This window comes from Mauremys mutica, chromosome 1 (assembly GCF_020497125.1).
Source record: "Mauremys mutica isolate MM-2020 ecotype Southern chromosome 1, ASM2049712v1, whole genome shotgun sequence".
In the NCBI taxonomy this organism is placed as follows: domain Eukaryota; kingdom Metazoa; phylum Chordata; order Testudines; family Geoemydidae; genus Mauremys; species Mauremys mutica.
In genome coordinates, this window is record NC_059072.1 from 207181680 (window position 1) to 207207377 (window position 25698).

Consider the following 25698-nt stretch of genomic DNA (forward strand, 5'->3'; position numbering starts at 1 on the left):
CAGTTGGCACCTTGCAGGAGAGTGGCCCAGGCCATCAGTTGCCTGGAGACAGGGTGTCGGCCATTCTCTGTGCAGACAGCATCACACTGGCCCTCTAGGGCTTTACAACAATCACACCCCCTTATCCCACCATCTAGAGCCTTAAGAAATGCATTGGGGAAACTGAGGCACACAGACAGTATTCAGAGAAAACACCTGTATACGACCAGTTACATACTTTGAAGGGTGTAAAATAATCAAATATTGTGCTAAATACAATGATACTCCAAACACCTTCAGTTGGCACCTTGCAGGAGAGTGGCCCAGGCCATCAGTTGCCTGGAGACAGGGTGTCGGCCATTCTCTGTGCAGACAGCATCATACTGGCCCTCTAGGGCTTTACAACAATCACACCCCCTTATCCCACCATCTAGAGCCTTAAGAAATGTATTGGGGAAACTGAGGCACACAGACAGTATTCAGAGAAAACACCTGTATACGACCAGTTACATACTTTGAAGGGTGTAAAACAATCAAATATTGTGCTAAATACAATGATACTCCAAACTGACCACCAAATTTAAGTTGCATGTTTTTCCCCTCAGGTGAGGGTTCTGGGGTGGGGCTGGGGATGAGGGGTTCACAGTGCAGGAGCGTGCTCGGTGCTGGGGGTGCAGGCTTTAGGGTGAGGCAGGGCTGAGGATGAGGAACTTGGGGTGCAGACAGGCTGCCCCAGGACTAGGGCCAGAGAGGACTCCCCATCACCACCACTGGCAGCAGCAAGCTCCAGGGGGAGGGACCCCTCCTGCCCCCCATGGCACACACACTCTGCACATGCTCCTAGAGCCCCTCTCAGGTCCAGAAAGCTCACTCCCCTCCCCTATGATGGGTACTGGGGGGGGGCACAGGTGGCCTTCCATGTTGCTGCCCCTCACCATAACTTCACTGTGGATGGGGGATGGGGCTGCCCCTTGCCCAGCATGGGGCAGAAGTGGGGTAGGCAGGGTGGTGGCTGGCTATGGGACGGGGGAGCAGGGTGTCATAAAATTCACCCAAGCCCCAGCTGCTCAGGTCTAGGAAGCCTCCCTCTCCCATCCCTCCTGTGGCAGGTGGGTTGGTGGGTGCTGGGGGAGGGGGCATTGCCTTCACATGTGGCTTTCTGCCTCCCCTGTGCAGCCTGCTGTGCCTCACTGGGGGTAGGAGTAGGGGCTGGGACTGGGGCTGGGGCAGGGGGGGAATCATAGGGTCAAACACTCAAACATAATAAAAAATCATAGGGTCAAACACTCACGGAAGCCCCAACAGCTCCTAAGGTGAATGATGTCTGTCTCCTGGCCCGTTTGTGTCTCCTCCAGGTAGGGGCAGGAGAGGGGAGGCCCCCTCCACTCCCCTCCCCCTCCTGAGTGCTTCAGAAGTAGTTAGCAATGCATTCCTCTTATGCTAATGTTGCAGCCCTTAGGCTACAGCAGCAGCAGCAAAGGAGAGAGAGAGACGCGCTGTGCGCTCTCTTTACATTCAGGCAGGGAATCTACGGGGAGGGGGAAAAATCTAGCTCCAAATATTGGTGGAGCAGAGCCCCTGATTATGAATATTCCTGGGGCTTTAGCTCCAAGAGCCCATATAAGTTGGCGCCCATGCCTACGGAAGATGTATGAAGTGTAGCTTTGGCCATGTCTGTCCCAAGATATTAGCGAGACAAGGTGGGTGAGGTGATATATTTTATTGCACCAACTTCTGTTGGTGAGAGAGACGAGCTAAAGCGAAACCATCTGTTCCACCTTGCGTTTCGCTGTGATGCTCAGAGTACCCTTCCCAGCCCTGAAGAAGAGCTCTGTGTGGCTCAAAAGCTCATCTCTCTCACCAACAGAAGTTGGTCCAATAAGAGATATTACCTCCCCAGCTTGTTTCTCTCTCATGTAGGAAGATGGGCAGGCAGGAGAGAGATGCCGCCATCTTTAAAGGAGAAGGATGGTCCAGTGGTTAGAGCACTAGCCTAAGACTTCAGCGATCTGCATTCCAGTCCACTTTCTTTCTGTGTGATTTTGGGCAAGTCCCTCAGCCTCTCTGTGCCTCAGTTCTCCATCCATAAAATGGGGATAACAACACAGAGGTGTTGCAAGGATAAATACATTAGAGATTGTGCAGCGTTCAGGTACTACAGTAACGTGGGCCATACAGAATAGATTGTTTTGTACTGTTTTGCTGTTCCCCCAGGCTCTGCCAAAGAACAGGAGCAGCAGCTACATCAGCTCTGAGATTTTCTCCCTCCAAAACTGCTGACCCTGTGATCCTGATACGCCTCGATTGCACTCGGTATTGCAAGTAGCTGAGTAGCTCCACAACACACATCCTATTTTTAAAAAATGGAGATTAAAATCACAGAATACATATGTTCCAGCAGTATCAAAAATGCAGCTGAGCAGTGGGGCTAGTAATAGTAGTAGCAAGAGTCTTCCCGTGAAGACCATCTTGCTGGATCAAGGCCTGGGTTACTGTTAGTCAGGTGCTTGTTACACTGCAGTTTGAAAGGCAGACCACTATTTTAGCTCTGATAAATAACTGTAACGGAAAGGTCTAGAAGTATCCCAGATATGCCATATTTCTCCACCTTCTTTTCACACTTTCCCAACCTTAGTTAGTTACTCCCAACTCTCTTATAAAAGAGGCCTTGTCCCCGCCCTAGCTTTTGAGCTTGCCACTCAGTTCAGAAAACCTGACAGAAGAGCAGTGAACATCGGATACTCACAGAGCTCACACTTCAGTCCATAGGCTTTCCCAATCTTGTTGATTCGAACAAGAGGGGTGCGGCCAACTTTCTTCAGAATATTCGGCAGGATGTTTGTTTCTTCCGGCCTATGTTAGTGGAGGCAGAAAAAAATATACTGAGGGTAATTGTGACTTTCATTCAAATCCACATAAAAAGGAAACCAGAGCAAAACTTGAGAGAAATAGAGGCTTCAACATCTGCAGGAGAGGAGGGCTGAGGGAGATTTTGATTCCAGGACACAACCATATTAATTGCCTAGATTACGAATGATGATAGGCATCAGCAATGGAAAACAGCTTCAACCTCTGTCAACTGGACTACAGGAGGGCGTGGTAGGAAATACTGCCATCCCCTACACCAGCAACACCCCCTAATGAATAACTTCATTTTAGCTGCCTTTGCGATGCAACTCGCAGGACACTGTTGCCCATTCAAAAACCAAACATGTCCCTTCTTACTGCTTCCACCCTCGTACGTCCCTTGCCCTGTGGCTGCGCATGCACTGATCAGCTGGAGGGGGGCTTCGAAGAGCCACCTGCTACCAGAGTTGGCCTTTTAGCCCCCCATGAAGGAAAAGCTCAGCTTTGGCTTTCAAAAATCTAAATCTGTAGCCCTTTCCCTTGTGAAGTTAGCCTTGCAAATGCAAACTAACAACCTGATAGCTAGGGCAAAATAAAATAAAATAAAAGGAAGCCAGGCTGCAGCAGAAGACTAGGATCAATCTAAAGATTCTCTCTCTCTCTCACACACACACACACACATACTCTCTCTCTCTCTCTCTCTAAGGTTGAGGTATAGCCCATCCCACAGCACCCTTATACGGGATCCACACAGTGAATGTGAGCAAGAAAAGTTGAGGCCAGCAGTGCTTGTTAACATTTTCAGTTGCCTGTGGGCCAGCTGGTGCTTGACCAGTCATACTAGCTAGCTAGGACCTACTCACGGACATTCAAGGGAAGGCTGTAAGCAGTCAGGTAAGTCCCACCCATCTCAAGAACCCGAGGAGACTCATTCCCCAGCTGACCAACTAGCCCTCTATCAGAAGGGAGCTGCTTACCCAGCCAGCCACTGTTGAGAGGAGAGGCTGCAAGACAGCTCCTGCCACCACTGCTGCTGCTTTGAGGAAAAGCTTCCAGATAAGGGAGTTAACTAGAAATGCCTCCATTTGAGGGCTAAGCACAGTGCATCATGAAATATTGGGCCAGGATGGTGGCAGAAACATGGATTGATATGTTTTTTGTAGGGGAATGTATTTTACACAAGGTGTGGCCCATGCACCATCTGCGGAGGCTGAAAACTTCTGCAGGAGCCCTTGTAAAAGTTTGCCAGCACATCACCGTGTGTGGGCAGGAGGTATGTGAATCTGAACTTTTGGGCCTGCCTGTCATCTATTCTTCTTGTGCTCTTTTCCATAGATACGAAGTGAACTGTGGCTACAGAGGTGGGTCAAAGTTCCTAGCATCATTGATTGGAATGACGCTGCCCATGCTGACTTGCATAGTGCATGACTTCCCCCACCCCCCTTGATGAAACAGTAGATGTACCCATCTGTATATAGTAATGCATTTCCCTTCCCCAGCTCCTTCACTGGGTTGCAAGTGGGTGGAGTTAGAGAGAGGCCAGGAAATGGAAAGTAAAAAAAAACTTGTTCAGATGGTGTGAGGCCACCTGTAGCGTGATCTAGAGGAGGCATGCACTCCCAAGGAGGGCTCTGATGGTATGAGGAGGAGGTGACCAGCCCTCTGTGAAGAGAGAAGTGGTTCAGGACCATTTAGAAAAGCTGGACGAGCACAAGTCCATGGGGCCGGATGTGCTGCATCTGAGGGTGCTAAAGGAGCTGGCGGATATGATTGCAGAGCCATTGGCCATTATCTTTGAAAACTTATGGTGATTGGGGCGGAGGAGGTCCCAGATGACTGGAAAAAGGCTAATGTAGTTCCCGTCTTTAAAAAAGGGAAGGAGGAGGCTCCAGGTAACTACAGGCCCATCAGCCTCACCTCAGTCCCTGGAAAAATCATGGAGCAGGTCCTCAAGGAATCAATTTTGAAGCACTTAGAGGAGAGGAAAGTGATCAGGAACAATCACCATGGCTTCACCAAGGGCAAGTCATGCCTGACTAACCTGATTGCCTTCTATGACGTGATAACTGGCTCTGTGGATGAGGGGAAAGCAGTGGACATGTTATTCCTTGACTTTAGCAAAGTTTTTGATACGGTCTTCCACAGTATTCTTGCAAGCAAGTTGAAGTATAGGCTGGATGAATGGACTATAAGGTGGATAGAAAACTGGCTAGATCGTCGGGCTCAATGGGTAGTGATCAATAGCTCCATGTCTAGTTGGCAGCCAATATCAAGCGGAGTGCCCCAAGGGTCGGTCCTGGGGCCGGTTTTGTTCAATATCTTCATTAATGGTCCGGAGGATGGCGTGGACTGCACCTTCAGCAAGTTTGCAGATGACACTAAACTGGGAGGAGTGGTAGATATGCTGGAGGGTAGGGATAGGGTCCAGAGTGACCTAGACAAATTAGAGGATTGGGCCAAAAGAAATTTGATGAGGTTCAACAAGAACAAGTGCACAGTCCTGTACTTAGGACAGAAGAATCCCATGAACTGCTACAGATTAAGGACTGAGTGGCTAGGCAGCAGTTCTGCAGAAAAGGACCTAGGGGTTACAGTGGATGAGAAGCTGGATATGAGTTAACAGTGTGCCCTTGTTGCCAAGAAAGCTAACAACATTTTGGGCTGTATAAGTAGCAGCATTGCCAGCAGATCGAGGGACGTGATTGTTCCCCTCTATTCGGCATTGGTGAGGCCTCATCTGGAGTACTGTGTCCAGTTTTGGGCCCCACACTACAAGAAGGATGTGAAAAAGTTGGAAAGAGTACAGCAGAGGGCAATAAAAATAATTGGGGGCTGGAGCACATGACTTATGAGGAGAGGCTGAGGGAACTGGGATTATTTAGTCTGCAGAAGAGAAGAATGAGGGGGGATTTGATAGCTGCTTTCAACTACCTGAAAGGGGGTTCCAGAGAGGATGAATCAAAATTGTTCTCAGTGGTAGCGGAAGACAGAACAAGGAGTAATGGTTTCAAGTTGCAGTGGGGGAGGTTTAGGTAGGATATTAGGAAAAAACTTTTTCACTAGGAGGTTGGAGAAGCACTGGACTGGGTTACCTAGGGAGGTGGTGGAATCCTTAGTCAGGCTTGACAAAGCCCTGTCTGGGATGATTTAGTTGGAGATTAGTCCTGCTTTGAGCAGGGGATTGGACTAGATGACCTCCTGAGGTGTCTTCCAACCCTGATATTCTATGATTCTGTGACTGCATTAAAGGATTGCAGGGTTTAAAGACAATGCTGTCGTACTTTGTTAATTCAGATACTCAATACTTCAAATACATCCCCAAAGAGGAATTCTTTTAAATTCTCATGCCACAAGGGTGTGCAAGTAAAATCCTGACAATGGATTGCTGCTCACAGGTAACAAGATTTTAAATAGATACTCCGGACCAGAATTTGTCTCTCATTCACACAAATCCAGAGCATTAGCTAGAGAATCATGTGTTTATTAGCATCAGACTCACTCTGATAACTCACTTGGAATAACAGTGCACAGGTGAATAAACCAGATCTGGAGTTCAGTGCCCTTTAAATGACTGGTTGTGCCTTTATTTGCTGGTCCCATAAAAAACATCAGTCTTGTCAGCTTTTTCTGCCAAGAGCCTATGGCTGCAAACGCTTTGGAGTATGTCTGCACTTTGAGTTGGGGGTATAATGCCTAGCTGGAGAAGACATACTCGCACTAGCTCTGATTGAGCTATTGTGCTAATAATAGAATGTAGCCGTCAGGGCCGTCTTTAGCTATTCTGGGGCCCTACGCAGCACCCCCCACAGGGGAGAGGGGATGTCTGGGGCCCCAGGCCTCCATGGGGGTGGGGCAGGGCTGGCTTGGAGAACAGGGGGGAACCACCTCCCAGCACTTACCGGCGGCACATCTGAGGCCGGGCCGCTGCACTTCCCACCGCCGGTAAGTGTAGGCTCAGCCCTGCCTGCACTCCTCAGGGAAGTGGAGCTGGGGCGGAGCAAGGGTGGGAAGAGGAGGCATGGGGTGGAGCAGGGGCAGGGGGCCATGGGGAAGAGGCAGAGCAGGGACTGGAGCAGCACGCAGTTGTGCAGGGCATCAAGAAATTTGTGGTGCCCTACGCAGCTACTACTTTGCGTATGGGTAAGGACAGCCCTGGTAGCCATGGTGGTGTGAGCAGTGGGAGGGGCTAGCTGCTCTGAATATGTACTCATCTTGAGACCATAGGCATGTACTTGGTGCAGTTAACCCCTTCTGCTGCTCGCAACCCTGTGGCTACACTATTTTTAGCACAATGGCTTGATCAGAGCTGGTGTAGTTATGTCTTCTCAAGCTGTGAATCACACCCCCAGCTCCAAGTGTAGATATACCCAAATCTATGCCCTTAGCAGATTAAGGAGGTAGTATGCCTGTACTGAAAAGTTAAGCAGCAAACCCAAAAAACTCGCGTCAAGTATATTTTTTTTAAATATGTGTGTCAGTCCACATGTCTGTAACACAAACAGAGCCAGAGTTTTAGCTGGTGTCAATCAGTTTCGATAGAATGTTGCCAGTTTACAGCAGTTTACAACCTGACCTCCCTTTGTTTAGAGAGAAATATTTATCCTGTCACGTAGCGGAGAACTCTGATATTTCCACAAAGGAATAAATTCTGCTCTCAGTTAGACTGGTGCAATATAGCCTTCCACCTCGGGTTTATCTGGAAGCAGTGGAACTAGAGCATGCCACTGCTACTGGGCAAATGACACACATTTAAATGGCCTTTGGCCAAGTAGATTGGAAGTTTATGTCCTTGGACCTTTTACTCTTACAGAAAAAAAGATTACTCAAGGGGTGTGTTTATTGAATCCATATCTAAAGGCAGAGCTGAGCCATTTCCTCGAGTTGGTCTTCTCAGTACTTTTCTGCTGAAAAGCGTAACAACCCAGAGTTGTTCACCTCCCATTCAATTTCAGATATACAAACACACCCCGTATTTGTTATCATGATTTGAACTCTGAACCCACCTCATCCTTGAAATACCCAAGATGTATATGGCCTACTGGTGATAAAGGTAGTAAATACAGATTTACTTCTCCTTCAAAACTGACAAATTTTGTTGCCCTTTTTTTTTTGTTTGCACTCTATGGATTGATCACAACTCCGTGCACTCAGTACTTGATATTTGAAATTTGAGTTGTCTTGGTTAGTCATGATTGGTCCCAAAAGCCACATGGCTTTGTTTGTGTAGTGGGTGTGCATAACTCCTCTTACCAGGACAAGGGCTTGAAGATGCTCTGAGGGCTTTGAATTTCAGGGAATGGTGACCATATAGTGGAAGAGAGCAGATAAGGAGGGTTATGAGATCCTATCCAGGCCCCAGAGACCTTACCCAATGCATCATTCTTAGAAAAGAAAAGGCTACAGTAAGTTTATTGGTGAGCGCAGAGTTAAAATTTAACTTTGTTTGTCACATACACAAAGTAACTCAGTGCGATGCGTGAATAGTGAAGTCAAATCCTTGTTTGGCTTATTTGGTTGCCTCTGTGCCCTGGCTGATGTTTTGTAGAATTAAACAGCATCCTTTATAAAATATACTGACTGCCTTTATGAGTGACCAACAGACAGTGAAGAGAAACAGTCATAGCAGAAGAGAAGGGGAAATTTGTTAGCTAAAGAGACATATTTAGGCCCCAGACAGACATAAGGAATCATTCACAGGCCTAGCCCCGGGCTTCTCTCAATGGGTTCATTGTACAGCTGGGTTCATTGTACATCAGCACCAGCATGGATTTGTCATGGCACTTCTGCTACCTATAATTGTTCAAGCATGGGAGCTCAAAATTCATATTCCAAGAGCAAAACAACTGCTCAAATGCTCACGTCACATGAACAGCCTTCATACCAGGGACTGAACTAAGACCCTCCAGAGCTACAAGCACGAGTTCCTACAGTTTAAGCTAAAGAGCTTTCACCATAAGAGCTGTAACAGACCTACACCCTCTCTGGCTTGGCCCAGACTGGGACACGGAACCCGTGCTGACTAGTGGGCTATGTTTGCAGAAAGCAATACGGGAGAGGTGCAAGCAAGGCCAAAGTGAATCCATTTTTAAATTCAAACCAATACTTGTGGATAATATCTATCTATCTAGATATAGATATAGATACACACACACACACACACACACACACACACACACACTATTTTCACCCTGCTCCAGAAATCAGTGACAAGCATCAGAGGGGAGCTGGTCTGGTCAGAAGACTTTACCAGCAGTCAGAAACAGTCAATGTGGCAGGGAAGTGGACACGCCTTACTAGGGTGACCAGATAGCCAATGTAAAAAGGCAGGACAGAGAGTTGGGAGTAATAGGCACCTATATAAGACAAAGACCTGACCCATGGGTGGTGGGTATAATAGGCCAGGGGAAGCTATAATAGGACAGGCGGTGCCGTGGCTGCTGGAGCCCTGGTTGTGGGGTTTGGCGTGAAGTTTTTGCTTTATTATGCCCCATGCAGGATTTGGGGTGGCTAAGAGGCCAGCCCCAGGCTCCCGAAGGGTGGGGAGGCTAGGCTCAGGGCTTCCAAGCTCTATGAGAAATGTGTGAGCCTAAAGGATCTCTGAGAAAGGCCTTTGGTTCACTGGAATGGCTGTTGGGGATACTGCAGTATCACTGCATTTGGTTTCAGTTGGGAGCGAGAGGGTTCCACTCCAGAAACCCTGCTGTTACTTTGTGAGGCGTGCTACTGTATAAAATGCCCGGAGGAAAACCTAGCCATATCAGGATGTGAGACTTGATTGGCCATTACCTGGATTATATGAGGCAGCATAACTAGCTCAGACAATGTAAGAACCAGCGCAAATCTGTACCGTTCTGAAGCTTTAGGTAATTATCCCCTTCACCTGATCCAAGATCTACTCTTCTTTTTCTAATCTCCCGCACAATCTATATTGGACTCTCAGCAGGTCTGGAGATTTTCTACACTAGCTGCTAGCTGCAGTTCTTGAGACTGCCCAAGGATCAGAACTGCACAATGTATTCTTGGGTATAGAAATCTAGAATATAGTCTGTATTTAGACATTTACGCAAGGTTAAAAGAACATAAGAATGGCCATACTGGGTCAGACCACAGGTCCATCTAGCAGTATCCTGTCTTCTGACAGTGGCCAATGCCAGGTGCTCCAGAGGGAATGAACAGAACAAGCAATCATCAAGTGATCAATCTCTTGTCGCCCATTCTCAGCTTCTGACAAAAAGAGGCTAGGGACACCATCCCTGCCCATCCTGGCTAATAGCCATTGATGGACCTATCCTCCATGAATTTATCTGGTTCCCTTTTTAACCCTGTTATAGCAATACCCAATATCCCTAGAGAGCATGCTACATAAAGGTGTATATTAGTGCAGTCTGAGTAGTACATATTTTCTTTAACTTTATAAAGACTGTCATGTTTCTGGAGGAATCAGGGCACGCTGGAATCTGGATAGAGACACGGGAGTGCACTTGGATAGAAGGGATCCAGAATAGTTTCGCAAGACGATCATTTGCACATGTGCTTCATTTTCTCATTCAGATTTCCCCAGAGGTAGCATATGTTGCCAAAGAATAAGTCATTTCCAGTCAGCATGCATATTGAAAAGAAAATTGATTTGACTGAAAGAGCTGCTCCTTTAGTCACTAGACATTCAGCAAATAAATAAGATAATTTAGGGACTATATTTCCAAAGCATTGTTTAATCAGGTGGCTAAATACATCACAGTTATGAGAAAGGGTGGAACGATCTCCTTTGTTAGTCATTCGGAATTTCTCACTGGTATTGCATGTTTTCAGTTTAAAGATGGAAGGAGGGTTTTGACACCACATTGCACTGTCACTGGCAAGAAAGGCAGGAACAATTGCAAAGTTTCAGAAGCAGTATAAGAAACGTGAGATTTTCACTATCTCTGAGCAACATGTTTTAACAACATGCAGCTCTGATGCTCCCTGCACTCTGTAAAATTAATTGATCTTGCTTAATAAATCATGTGGACATGGCGCTGGACTAGGACTCAGGAAATGTGGATTCAATCCCTAGCTCTGCCATAGCTTCCCTATGGCCTTGGGAAAGTCACTTAATTTCTGTGTGCATCAGTTTCCCCACCTGCAAAATGATAATACCTCACAAGGGTGGGGTGGGTTAACACCTAATTAATTAATGTTTGTAAAGTGCTTTGAGATTCTCAAACAAAAAGGTAGGAGTGCAAAATATTAGTAATATTTTATGTTGCCTCGCATCACCACCACTTGGTATAGACCAAACAGATTCTACCATGTGGAAAAGGTGTTCATTCAGAGGAGCATCTTGCCCTTTTTCAGTGCAATCAGGGCAAGTTTGCTGGCCCTGGGGGCATGATTCGTGGCACAACCTCTGCACTATTATGAGCCTAGGTCTATAGAGGTTCTTGGTCTGCCACAGCATGGGTCTGGCAGTCAGAGGCAAGGAAGTGGTAAATCAGGGAATGGGATCCTTGAATCTTACTTTGTAGATCCTCCTTGTCATAGGGTGGACTGGCCCTTTAAGGGATTTGGGCTCAGCCTCCCCTGTGCCTTGTCATCTGGTTCCAAAGGTTGGGTCTGGGCTGGTGGTTGGGTCAGATCATCAGGAATCATGTGATGGTAGGCCAGGAGATGGGGATTCCTCTAGGATGGAGCCAGCTCCAGCAAAGAGTGGGAAACCGGGGCTAGTACAGACTCAGGGGAGGTCTCTCCAGAGAATCTGAGTAGGCCTGACAGAGTTCCCCTGCTTAGAGGGAGCTTTGAGAGACCCTGGGGCCTGAAGCCCCAGTACAAGGGCAATGGAGGCGAAAGACATTCAGAGAGGCTTCTGCAAGGGATCGAGAGGGGATCCAGGCTCTGAAAGGACGGAGATCCTGGCTCCAGGCAGGTGAAAGGGGCTGACTAGAGCTACCTGCCACAAAGGGCCGGAGCAGAAGCATGACGAGGGAGGAGGCTGAGGAAACATCAGGCAGCAGGACCTGGGATTTGGAAAGAACTTGTGAGCCCAACAAAGGACTGAACAAACCATGGAGTGGGGGAACCCTTGTTTGGATTTGAGCTATTTGAACTGCGATACTTTAATAAACAAGGCCCAAGAAGGGGTGTTATTCTTCCCACATGAGAGTCTGGGGGCAGTTATTGGGAAGCCCCAAAAGGGGCAAATGAGGCAGTGACAAGGTCCAACACTGGATGGTAAGACACTGACACCCTTCTCTATGGCAAAGGAAGGCTAGGGCTGTGGAGTAGCAGCCATGAAGTGGGCCCTGCTCCCATGATGCAGCCTTTGGGGTTGGGAGAATAGATACTCCCTTCCTTCCTGCCAAGTTACTTGGTCTGGGCACTGGAGGAAGGACTGTGGCCTTGATACTGATCAGAGGAAACTGAATATTCCTTTACCACCTGATGGTAGCTTACTCCATGAGTAGTCACTGGACTGCTCCCAGAATAAGGTACCACTCAATGTGAGTAAAGGTGATAGAGCTGGGCCCTTAGTTAACATGTTAACAAATCTATAGAGAGAGGGTGGGAGCAATAGGTTAGAAGGCTCTATTTTCATTATGGCTGCATTCTCCAAAAGTGCCCACTAATATTGGGTGCCTTGTTTCCTGGTGCCTAACTTCAGATCCCTAAGGGTCTGGTTTGCAGGAGAGCTGCTGAGCATCCACAATTCCAGTTTAAGTCAACGCTCTTCATGGTGAAAGAGAGGGGGCAGTCGTGAGTGGACTGGAAATATTAGCGGATCAGAGGACCCCCTTTTGGGAAAAATAATAGCAGTTTTTATACATAAAATCATTGCTTTAAATGCTGAATTCTGACTATGAACATTCTAGTGGAACCTTGAGGCACAGGGGAAGGCCCTGAATTTCCTGCAGTAGGGAGGATATAAAACAGTCTGAACATAACTAGCACAAGAGAGTTACTTACAAGGGCACATGGGAATGAGGTGAGTCGGAGATGGGCTTCCCTGGCTTCCAGGTGCACTTGCTGGGCAAGTTGGGAGGAAGCCATGTATAATTGGTGTTGGTTTCCTGATTTTCCGTATCAATGCCATTCTGCAGATGAGAGCTCTTGATCTTCCTGTTCAGTGTGGACACAAAAGCCATCTTGAGCTGAGAGGAAAAGCGTGGAAAAAGCAACCGTTAGAATCAGGGAGCTTGATTTTCAACCTTGCGCATGTATGCTGGGTAACCAGTTTGCACGGGGGCGCTCGAGCGGACACACAGTGACCTCAATACCAAATCGGGTGCCATAATTGGAGCATCCACGTTTGGAAATAGGCCCTCAATTCTTCAGTGCTATCTAGTCTAGGAAAATATTTTTCCATCACAATTAAGGAACGGGAATCTCAGTTGTAATCAATGATGGTACAGCTGGCAATGTAAGTGTGAAAAAACCAAACCAAAACATGGATAAAAAAATAACTACAGAAAAGCTCAGTGACTCTTACAGTCTGGAAACCAATATTCCAAGACTTATAGTAAGTAAGCTAGCTAAGGATGATTTCTGTAGAAACTTGATTGTCTGTTCTCTATGCCTCCAAAATTAACAAATCTTTTCCCCTCCCTTGTACCTGTTTGCAGAGATCTGACATCAATTATAGGACCCACTGCCACTCCCACTGAAGTCAATGGGAGTTTGATCATTGACTTGAATGGATGCTAGAGCAGGTCCATAATGTATGTTACAATATTTGTTGTTCTTAAAGCATCATAAACTTGCATTGCACTTAAAGGTGATCTTCAAAAGGGTAAAAACAAGGTTAGTCTTTCCTTATTACTTTATGATACACAGATGGGCCCATAGAAAGTGCTTTGGTGTTTAAAGATTTTTAATTATTACATTAGGAATTCAGATCTTGTCCAGACTGAAAAATATGATGACTGGGGAACTTGTGAAATGATGGCAGCAAGGTCAATGGAGAGGGTCAAATCCCGTCTCTCGCTGTGGCATCTGCACACTCTGACAACAGTTCTAGGTATCTCAGATTGAGCTGATTGGTGGCCTTAAAGGGACAGAGGGATACATTGTAGGTTTCAGGAGCCAACTGACAACAGTTTAAAAGAAGAAGGATAAACAGTTATGGCCTATGTACACTTCAAATACAGCTAAGTCAGTGGCACAAATAAGATTCTGCCTAGACCAGTGGCTCTCAAAGCCAGTCTGCTGCTTGTTCAGGAAAAGCCCCTGGCGGGCCGGGCCAGTTTGTTTACCTGCCGCGTTCACAGGTTCGGCCGATCACGGGTCCCACTGGCCGTGGTTCGCCACTGCAGGCCAATAGGGGCTGCGGGAAGCGTCGCGGGCCCAGGGATGTGCTGGCCGCCACTTCCCGCCGCCCCCATTGGCCTGGACCGGCGAACCACGGCCAGTGGGAGCTGCGATAAGCTGAACTTGCGGATGCGGCAAGTAAACAAACCGGCCTGGCCCACCAGGGGCTTTTCCTGAACAAGCGGCGGACCAGCTTTGAGAGCCACTGGTCTAGACTACAAATAATGGCAACTGTGTTGTAACCAGAGCAGGGGATAAATGTATTGTAACTAGATTCCGTGATTTGGCTGCCTTTGTAGCAGAGATAAGCAAGGAAGATTAGATTACTGCCAAGACTTAAACAATACTTATGCGAGATAAAAAATCAAACTAATTGTAAGAAACAAAAGAAAAAGTGCATTTAGTAACTAAAAGCCTCTTTTCTGCAGTGGTACACCCCGGGAGGCACTGTAATCCAGCCAAATCCTGTTTCAGTCTGTGTTAAATGAACAGATTTTGCAGCTCAGTCTCAAGTCACAGACATGCATCTTGGATGGTTTATGAGGTTTGACGTTACTCTCACAGCACAGATTATTCTAGCCATATCTTATTGCATTATTGTGGTGCTTGATTATGTAATTACTGCAAGTCGAAATGTCATCACTTGTCTTGAGGGTTTGCAACTTCTGCACTTTCTGTCTGAGTCCAAAGGTTTAATTCTGACATCTCTGAAAGGGCCAAATCAAAGTCCCAGGAAAGGCAAAAAAAGTTTTGTCATTGACTTCAATAGGACCCAGGTTTGGCCAAAAAGTAGAGATGGGACCAAAGTATGATCCAGACCCAAATTTTAGAAATGGCCTGTCTGCTAACAATAGGCCAGATCAAAGCATTTGATCCAAGCATCCCTGAACATCAGAGGTGTTCACACTCCAAACCTGCAGCCAGATGAGACCTTAGCAAATGGTCTCTAGCTTTATTATAGGCTTAACCAAAACCCCAGATTTAAACACCCACTGAAATGGGGCTGTTCAAAATACAGAGCCATATCCAAATGTTACTGCTTGATCCCATCTTAGTTTAAAGGGGCACTGTTACAAATTGTGAACGGCCCAAAACTTGACCCGCTTTTGGACACTAATTCTCTGGGTGCTTTTATTTTCAAGTGTTCTTATGCTCTTCAGGATAACTGTCACCAGTTTAGATTTACAAACAGCCGTGCGAAACACAGCAGCCATGATTCCATCGGGATTACAGGTTTGCAGCCCATGAGTTCTGCTTTGAAATTCAGGTGCAAAAACCACCACAAATATTCACAATAAAACTCATTCAAAAAAATCACCAAGCGTCATGTGGTTTTGTCATTAAACTGTCAGCCAAGGGCTGCTCAAAACTGCTTGTTTCCTTGAAAGGCCTGTGAAACTCAACCAACTTGGGTTGAGTTGGGTGTTTGCAACAAAATCCAAGTTTAACCCAGCTGGAAGAACACTGACAAATCATTGTGCAGATCAATACTCATCTTGGCGAGGGACCAGAGTGTGACGGCTATCTATCTTAGGTACTTATACAGCCCTGTAAGGCAGAGAAGTGCCTACGAATGGGAGATTGAAGCACAGACACACTAAAGTCCAAATCCACAAAGGTATTTAGGCTTCTAACTCCCACTGACATCAATAGAAGTTAACAGGGAGAGAGCAGCCTGGGTCTGTAAATTCACTGAGGCTCGGGAAGAAAATACCCTGAGTGGCCAAATCTGAAGAGAATGAAGAGACTGGTTCCTCATTATCAGACGTTGCTGAACATTCCTAATACATTTTGTTTTGCACATGCTGAGCTGTGAACAGAGTGCAGACCCCAAGAGCTTACTCAGCTCCTTCCACCCAAATCACACAGAAGAGGGAAAGTTATATTTAAAGCTGTAGGATGGAAGGGATAGAAGTGTGGCCTGATAACCATGTGGAGTCCAAAGTTCTGTGGGAAATCCCAATCTCAGTTACATCGCCAGCACGAGTTTTCATTCTCCCTTCTCCCAGCAGCATGGTTGGACTGTGGCCTGCTGCCCTGTTGGCTCCCTTGCCGTAGCTTCTCCTCCATCAAGGGCAGAGCAAGGTGCAGAGGGGGAGTTCATGCTGAAACCAGCATTTGTCACATGAGTTACAGAGGGTCACTGACACACATGTCAATCATCATCCTCAGGGCCAGATTAAGGCAGGGATTTTAGGGGCTGCAGCCCAGAGCCCCAGCTCAAGGGGCGCCCCACAAAAAAAATCACAGGCAGCAATCTCCAACTCCGGGCTGCTAAAAGTCCCGTGGCACAATGGGGTGCTCAGGCAGGCTGCCTGCAAGCCGTGGCCTCACGCTGCTCCCTGAAGCAGTCGGCTGTTAGCACGTCTCTGTGGCCCCTGGCACGGGGTGAGGGGGTGGGGAGAAGGGGGAGGCTCTGCGTGCTGCCCCTAACACCATCCCTGCAGCTTCCATTGGCCAGGAACCCCAGGGGCTGCAGAGACATGCTAGCAGCCAGCCACTTCTGGGAGCAGCTTGGGGCTATGGCAGGCAGGCAGCCTGCCTGAGCCCTGCTGCACCACCGACCGGGAGCCACCTGTGGTAAGTGCCTCCCGGCCGGAGCCTGCACCTCACAGCCTCTCCTCCACCCCAATCCCCTGCCCCAGATCAGAATCCCCCTCTTGCACCCCAATCTCCTGCACCAAACTCCCTCCCAGGAAAAAGACATATACAGGGACCCCACAAAATCAAATAGCCCCGGGCCCACAGGAGAGTTAATCCGGGCCTGTCATCCTTGCACTAATCTATGAACCACTCCCTCTTCTAATTTTACTATAATGTCTACAAAATGTTGCCAGCTGATAGTAACTGGGCAAGTGGCCAGATGTGAGAACTCTACTCTCATGCTTTATTGATGTAAAAATAAAACATGACATCATACCTACATAGCATGCCCGTAGCTGCGTATTACTCCTACCCCCATCCTCTTGTTACACCCACTCGTTGCATCTGGTCTTAAATTTAAGACTGTGGGCTCTTTGGGGTAGGCACTGTCATTTGCTCTGTGTGTGTGTGTATATGCATACACACACACGGTACAATGAGCCTCCAATCAGTCTGGGCCCTTTTGGTGCCACTGTTTCTAAATGGTTATAATCTATTTAGGATGGATTAAATGGGAAAAGAGAGGAGGGGCATGGACGGCGGGTCACATAGACTGGGGGAGGCCCCGTGCTTACCACCGCCCCCTGCTTACCGCCACCCCCTCTGTGCACTCCAACCGCCCTCCCAGTGCTCCTTTGGGGCTGGGGCCACGTACCGCCCACCCTCGCGGTGCTCCTTTGGGGCTGGGGGGCTATTCTGGGGCAGGACTGTGCTGGTGGCCAAGGTGGGAGGGGCTCTGGGTTCCAGCAGGGAGGGGGAAAGGGTGGGGCCTCAGACAGAAGGGGTGGGGCTGGGGGCTAGCCTCCCCCAGCTGGTGGTTCATGTGCCACCCAGGGGGAGGGGGAATGGCACTCTATGTCAAAATGATATTACCTGTTTCCAAGTCACCGATAACTCAGAAGAAAATGATGCTGAATGCTTATGGATCAATGTCCTAACAGATAAAGCACAAGAGGTGGTACTAGTTGGAGCCTCCATCAACTCACAGTAGGGAACAAGATGACCAGTTCCTTACACCGCTATCTACAGTATGTGATAATAGGGGACTTCAGTTTGAGTGGCATATGCTGGAGGTCTCACTGTGCCAGCACTAAAACATCCTTGAACTTTATAGATGACAATTTCCTAACTCAGAAAGTGTTGCAGCCAGTGTGGGGGAATTCTATATTTGATCGTCTCCTAACAGATAGAAAGGAACTGATCACAGAAATAAAAGTTAATGGGAGCTTAGATACAAGTGATCATGACTTAATCACATCTATATTGTATAAGCTAGTAATATACATTGTAGCAAACCCAGGCCAAATGGCTCCAAAGGGAGGGGTAGGAATTAGTCCCAGGGGGGTTAAAAGGCCTCTCCCTATCCATTGAGGAGAGAGAGCCATGAGAAATTAGGTTCAGCTGGAACAGGGGTTACCAGGGAACTAATTAGGTTCAGCTGGCCCCAATTGCTGGCGACCTTTTCAAACCCTCCCTGGCAGGGAAACAGGGGGGGAGTGAAAGAAGCTGCCAGTGAGTAGCTGCAGCAAGACTCTGCCCTCTTCCAGCAAGGAAGACTGCACTCTGTCCCCAGAAGGGGAGAAATACAGCAAGGGACTGACTGATAGGAGGATCAGCCAGACCCTGCGTGACTGGGAAGGATTTTGCTTTGCTGAAGCCTGTGTCTCCAAGGCAAAAAGGGACTGAGCCAGCTGAGGAGAAGCAGGTACTTTGCCACAACATACTTGGTGCTTTAATAGGGCTAATTTAACAAAGCTTAAAAACAATTATGATCCAGATCAGCTGAGAGGAAAAATCTAATCAGAAAAATGTGAATGATAATTGGGAATCATTTAAGAACACTTCACTAGTTGCCCAAAAAGCCACAATCCCACAACTGAGGATGAAGGCTGTCCTGGTTAAAAAACAAAACTGGTTGAGGAGAAGTAAAGGCAGTTGTAAAATATATAAGAACTAGAAGAAAGGGGAAGTTGATTGCACTTAATGTAAAATCAGAAGAAGTTAGGAATTGTAGAAAATTGACAAGAGGAGCCAAGTGACACAAGAAGAAATCTATGGTCAGCAGTGTTAAGGACAATAATTAATTTTTAAAAAATACTAGGAACAAAAAGAATCCTTACAATAGTATTGGTCCCTTACTAGTTGAAATGGTAGAACTCTCAATAATAATGCAGAAAAACAGAAGTGTTCAATACATATTTGTGTTCTGTCTGGGGGGGGGGACAGATGATGCAATTTCATCATATGGTGATGATGATACTCTTTGCATGCCACTATTATCGCTGTGGCTACTAAACTCAGACTTTTTAAAATAAGTAGATCCAGATAACTTGCATCCAGGAGTTTTAAAATAGCTGACTGTTCACTGGACCATTAATGTTGATTTTCAATAAGTCTAGGAACACTTGGGAAGTTCTGAAAGACTGGTAGAAAGCTAAAGTTTTGCCAATTTTTAAAAGGGGAAAAAGGGATGACCCAGGTAACTATCAGCCAGTCAGCCTGACATCAGTCCTGGGCAAGACAATGTAGCAACTGATATGTGACTTGATTAATAAAGAAATAAAAGAAGGTAGTGTAATTAATGCAAATCAACAGGATTTATGGAAAATAGAGCCTGCCAAACATACATATATATTGATGAGATTACAAGTTTGGATGATAAATGTAATAGTGTTGATGTAAAATACTTAAGCTTCTGTAAGGCATTTGACTTGGTGTTGCATGAGACTGATTAAAAAACTAGAATGATATACACTTAGCATGACCCACATTACATGGATTAAAAATGACTAACTCCTAGGTCTCAAAATGTAACTGTAAATGGGGAAACATCACTGTGACATTTCCCAGGGTACAATCTGGATTGTGGAATCTTTTATGTACGGCAGCATTATATATAAAGTTATATTTTACCAGGACAATAATGTTCAGCAGACTGAGAGTTACCAAATGATACCTCACAAGGCCTACTTTGTACGAAATGTATCATAGTATTGTAAAGAGGATGAACATAGGGTGTGTTTGAGTGTGTGTGTGTTTACTGTGGGACACTTCAGGGACTGGTTCTTGGCCCTATGTTATTTAACATCTTTATCAATGACTTAAAAGAAAACATAAAATAAATGATGTTTGCAGACAACACAAATTGGGGGAGCGGTAAATAATGAAAAGGACAGGTCACTAATTCAGAATGACCTAGATTGCTTGGTAAACGGGGCACAAGCAAGCATTATACATGTATAGGTATATACATCTGGGGACAAAGAGTGCCGGCCATACTGACAGGATGAGGGGCTCTATCCTGGGAAGCAGTGCTCTGAAAAAAAAATTGGGGGTGGGGGCGGATAATCAGCTGAGAATGAGCTCCCAGTGTAGTGATGTGTGCAATCCTGCGATGAAGAAACAGGGAAATTTCGAGTAGGAGTAGAGAGGTTCTTTTACCTCTGCATTTGGCCCTAGTGTGACTGTTGCTGGAATACTGGGTCCAGTTCTGGTGTCAACAGTTCCAGAAGGAGGCTGATAAATTGGAGAGGGGTCAGAGAAGAGCCATGAGAATGATTAAAGGGTTAGAAAACTTGCCACATAGTGACTGAGTTCCTTCAGTCTTTCTATTTAGCTTAACAAAGAAAAGGTTCAGGGGTGCCTAGATTACAATCTGTAGGTACCTACATGGGCTCTTCAGTCTAGCAGAGAAAGGTATAATGTGATCCTTTGACTGGAAGTTGAAGCTAGACAAATCCAGGCTGGAAATAAGGTGTAGATTTTTCACAGTGAGCATTAATCTTTGGAACAATTTACCAAGGTTTGTGGGGGATTCTCCGTCACTCCATCACTGCCAATCAAGACTGGATGATTTTCTAAAAGAGCTGCTCTAGGAATTATCTTGGGGAAGTTCTGTGGCCTGTATTATACAGAAGATCAGACTAGATGATCACAATGACCTTAGAATCTATTAATCTGATACAATCCTCCTACTCCCAAATTAGCCATATTGAAGCATTCAAAATTATGAATGGAGATTAATTTTAAAGTCTCATTATTTTCAAGCCAATGATCTTGGGGTTCTTTTAGTTTGTCTTTTGGTCTGAGATTCATATTTTCAAATTTTTCTCCACAACTATGAAAGCTAAAAACAGACCTTAGAAAGAAAGAAAGAAAGAGAAAACTGAGAGTCTCACATCATCAACTGGTTCCAGGTGCTGGGACTTTAAGGAAAATACAAGATATTGTGAGACTAATAAGACTCACATAGGCTGCAGTGTTGCTGGTGCTTTTGTTCTTATAAAACGTTCCATGGAAGAACATGCATTGATCCTTTAGATTGGTAGGTGCCTGCAGCATTCACTCTGGCCAGCATTTTACAGACTGGGAGCACTGGGAGGAAATGGGTGACTAAGTACTAGTTAAGTATCAGAGGGGTAGCCGTGTTAGTCTGGATCTGTAAAAGCAGCAAAGAGTCTAGTGGCACCTTATAGACTACCAGACGTTTTGGAGCATGAGCTTTCGTGGGTGAATACCCACTTGGTCGGATGCATGTAGACGAAGTGGATATTCACCCACGAAAGCTCATGCTCCAAAACGTCTGTTAGTCTATAAGGTGCCACTAGACTCTTTGCTGCTAAGTACTAGTTATGACTAAGAACATGTGAATCCATCTGGCTAAAAAATGGACATTCTGAACTCCTTTCCAACGCTTGCACCAAACCGGCAGCCAGTTTGGAGATTTTTTTAAAACAGTTTTAAAAATGCTAGTGTTTTTACAATTTGGGTTTGCCAGCCTTGGGAGTGTCTCGCTAAGCAAATCCTTATTTGCCTTGTGAATTAAGGGACAAGGAGCACAAGTCAGTGGTCTATAAAGAAGAGATTAACTGAAGAAGTATGAAAGGAGATTAACACACTTCCCAACAAGCAGCTCTCATAACAAGGGTCGCTGGACACAAGCTTCGCACTAGGAAGGAGGTATAACTTTTCTTTGTCACTTAAAATTTTGGGAGAAAGGAATGAGGAAATTAAACACTAACCCTAACCATTCTTGTCTGCAGTTAGTTGCGCCACTACTCCTCCACTTCCACTCCCTGCCCCAGTACCTGTTCCTACATCCGGCAAGGAGCACATTTGCTGGATATTATTGCTAAAGCAGTCGGTACTAGAATAATACGCTCTTGTTGTGATTAGGCTTCATAACAAGTAGAAGAGTTCACATTTCTATTAGAGTCATTGTCTCAGTCTGTCTGAGTCTGCCAACATTATGGTATTGGTTACACTTGAGTCCTGTTTTTGAAGGCTATCTTCCCAGCCATAAAGGCTAGAAACTTATTTTGTTTTAAATGTAAACTTAAATTCTGGGGCACAATTATGCAGTACTTTGAACATAATCTGAAATCAGGATGTTACTTACCTGGCTAAATAATCACATTCTGTACTGGCCTTTGACATTAACTAATCAAACATTTAAAGAGGTGGCTGAGAAATCTCATTTTTCCTGCTGCCAAAAGCCCAAACCCACATCCCACATATGGCAAAAGCTCCACTTGGTCTCCACTCAACTAGTAAAAAAAGTACAGGTCTGCCCCCTCCCCGTCAGCATCTGTGATGCAGTTACTCGTTTTCAACACAAAAAGTCTGCAGCACATTGAAAATTGAAGCATTTGTGCAAGCCCAAAATGTACTGAATTTAATATCTAAATTAATAACACAGGACATACTGGATGGAGAGGCAACAAGGGGGGAAAAAGGGCTTGGAGCGCATGTGATTGTGGCGCTGCAGCTATGTAATTTGTGCCTAGCATGCTGCACAGGACACGTCACCTTGGCTGATGCATATGAAGTGCTTTGCAGATTTTAGTTTATGGCTATTTAATCACATTGCACTGATAACTCTTCAAACGGAAGAAAATGTCCCTGCTCTGTGAAGAAACCTTCATACATTAGACTGAATGAAGAGATAAAGAAAGGTTTGGCACAGTAGAAAGATTTTCATACTAATTTGCCCATTCAATCGTTTGCAGCACTCAAAGAAAATTCAAATCTTTTGTGTAATTTAAAAGTGAGTGAAGAGAAAATTTTGTCTTAAAAATCTCACCAAGCTAGACAAATAGAAGGTTAGTTTTCCAATGAAATAGGACTATCCAGAAATTGTTAACACAGATTCTCAATGAACCCTAATCAAACTTTGGAACGTGGCCCGCAAGTCACAGGCTACAGAAAAATCATAGTATTAGATAAGATATACTTACCTGGCCTCAAAGTAGTTGCTGAGTGACTTCCCTAATGCTTTAGCTCGCCTGTTTATATCTGCAGCAGCGAGAGAGAGAGCCAATCAGCTGAGTTAGAACACTTCATGAAAGATACCGATTGGGTGATCTCATAGCATGTATACCAGCTCAGGTTTTGTATGTGATTCCTCTCAATCTTAATAGTCAGGATGTAAATAAAATGTGCAATTTATTTATTGATTCAGTTTTTATTTACTTAGCTTTAATTTTAAAAATTCACTAGGCACGTGTACATTAAGGCCTTCGTTCAGCAAGCTCTTAAGCACATGCTTAAACCCATCCCAGTTCAACAAAGTACTTAAGCATGTGCTTAACTTTAAAGATTAGCATGTGCTTAGGGGCCTTGCTGAGTCAGAAACTAAGACCATAACAGAAGGATAAGAAATGCTTTGGTGCACCCCATTGTATGAATATCCTTCATGCCTTTAGGGTACCCTACAATCAAACACACTTTCAGGGCTTGATTCTGCAGCACTTACTCACAATGAGTAGCACCAACTCCTATGAAGGTGACAGAATCATAACCTTAGGTACAATGCAAAGCCATGGTATCATGGGAGAACAGTTCCAGTATTATGTGACTAGCTGCCTAGCATATCTGATATACTTTAAGATTGATGGGCTGGTGCTGAAAGAGGTTAGTTTGGATTTTTTTCCAGATTCCTATTGCTAGCAGCTTTACTACTAAATCGGGGGTTAGCACCTAAGGATCCTTTGCACCCCTAGCTAAAGGACTCCATAAAAGATTCCCAAGCTATTGCCTGCTGGCTGAGATGAACAACTATTAAAAAGCAGGTGTGCGTGAAACTTTGCTGTTGTACATGAACGCAGGTTATAAAAAGCAGCAATGACTATTTGTTTTGGACCCAAACCTTTCCTAGGCAATAAACATAACAGACAGAGGCCCCAGCAGAGGAATGACATTATCTTTGGCCTTTTTGTGATATGTGAAATCTCTGGAAAACATTGCCAGGGATAATCCATAGTGGAACAATCCTGTGAGTTATCTGATGGGACCCAGTCTTCCAGGTCACACATAAAGGTGCTCCAAATAATGTTAGTTCCAGTAAGAATGATGTTCTGTGTACATTCCAGTTAAAGAACAACCCAAGGGGTCCATTCTAGCCTTGATATCTCCCTTCACAAATATACCTTGAACCAATACATGCTTAAATCTAGTCTAGATATGGGATTGGCTGTGCACTGAACATCAACAGTGTGTTTGAGCAGCGTGGATCTGCAACCTCCTCACACAGCCAGATCTGCCCTGCGCACTCTTTACTGAAGACACAGGAATTTTGTATTGGTTTGATGCTGCCTTGCCAATGTGTGTGCTCAGCTGATGGGGCAGTTCAGCCCACACACCTTGTGGGGAACATAATTTAGCTCTGACACCCCATCATATCTTCATTCCATGCAAACAACTCCCATTAACCTCACCACGCGTATATAATAATAAAAATATAAAGTGGTACATGGTTATACAATTCTTTATCTTTCTACTGTGCAATGTTCAAGTTCCATCTGCAAATGTTATTGACAGTGGAAAAAAACCAGATCATGAGTAAATGGAAGTTGTTTATTACATTTAAATTTTGCATGACTGTTCCCTTCAGAGGTGGGGTGTATTCAGATTTTGCATTTACATACCAGCTTTTACCCTGAAAGACCTCAGAGTGCTTCCCATTGAAATGAGCAACCTCGGGCAGGAAAGTTGCAGCAAGGTAGACAACCAGACTACAACACGTCATAGGACAGTAGCAGAGAGAACAGGGCACATTTTGGGCAAAGACATCTGGGAAAATTCCTTGCTTTCACAAAAGACATCACAGAATAAGTCATGTCCATGAGCAGCAGATAGGGCTTCTGTTTCTAAAGCATCATCTGAAAGATTCCACATTGATTAATTGAGTACTATGCGATTTACTCAGCCTTTGAAAAGATAAAGCGCTGATCTGTTCCCACTAGTTTGTACCACTGGGTGTCCAGCTGCTTTGGAATTTCGTGACCACAAAGCCAACCTCTCAGCTTGATTCTCTCTTCAATGGGAATCTACAATTCTCATTAGGAAGGATAGGTGCAGCACAAAGGTGAATTCTGGGGAAAACTTGGAGGCAGATTGGTTCAGTGCTTTTTTTTTTTTTTTTTTAAATTGATTCCATTGTGGAAGGAGAAAACCACACACATTTCCCTCTGGCTTTTTAAAAAGCAACTGAAGCTATAGTGTGCAGCTTGGTGTGAGTGCAGCCTTCCTACGGGAGGAGGGAAATCCACCCACGCGTGAAGAAAAACAGTCTAGCAAAGCTGAAAATGGCCAGTCTGAACATCCACAGCAGAACATTTTTCACTGGGTTTTAAAGGGTGTCTTAAGGTAAAGTTGTTTTGATGTAAGAGCCTAGAGACAAATTCTTTACTTGTTAGCATGACTCCATTGAAGTCCATGGAATTATGCCAGCCAATAGAGGACTCGATCCTTTCACTTTCACATTGAATAGGTTGAAACAGCGGTTGGCTATATCAGTGATTTGTATGCTATACAATCCTTATATGAACATAAAGCGTCACTCCATGGCTGAAACCTGAAAAACAACATTTATCAACAATTGTTTTTTCTCATTAAGAAAAGAAATCTTTTAAAGTCTTTTTAAAAAAACAATAAAATGTTCTTCTCACT

The 25698-nt window shown here is 45.4% G+C and overlaps 1 protein-coding gene across 1 annotated transcript in view; it reads right to left on the bottom strand.

Moving 5' to 3' along the window:
• LOC123363018 (cystathionine beta-synthase-like) overlaps positions 1–25698 on the bottom strand; it is a 66330-nt gene that overhangs the window by 39991 nt on the left and 641 nt on the right. Inside the window, exons 2-3 of the mRNA XM_045003671.1 lie at positions 12766–12950; positions 2726–2832 (exon numbers count right to left, since the gene is read on the bottom strand). Coding sequence (XP_044859606.1) covers positions 2726–2832; positions 12766–12944 — 286 coding nt within the window. The 5' untranslated portion in view covers positions 12945–12950. The remainder of the gene's footprint in view (positions 1–2725; positions 2833–12765; positions 12951–25698) is intronic.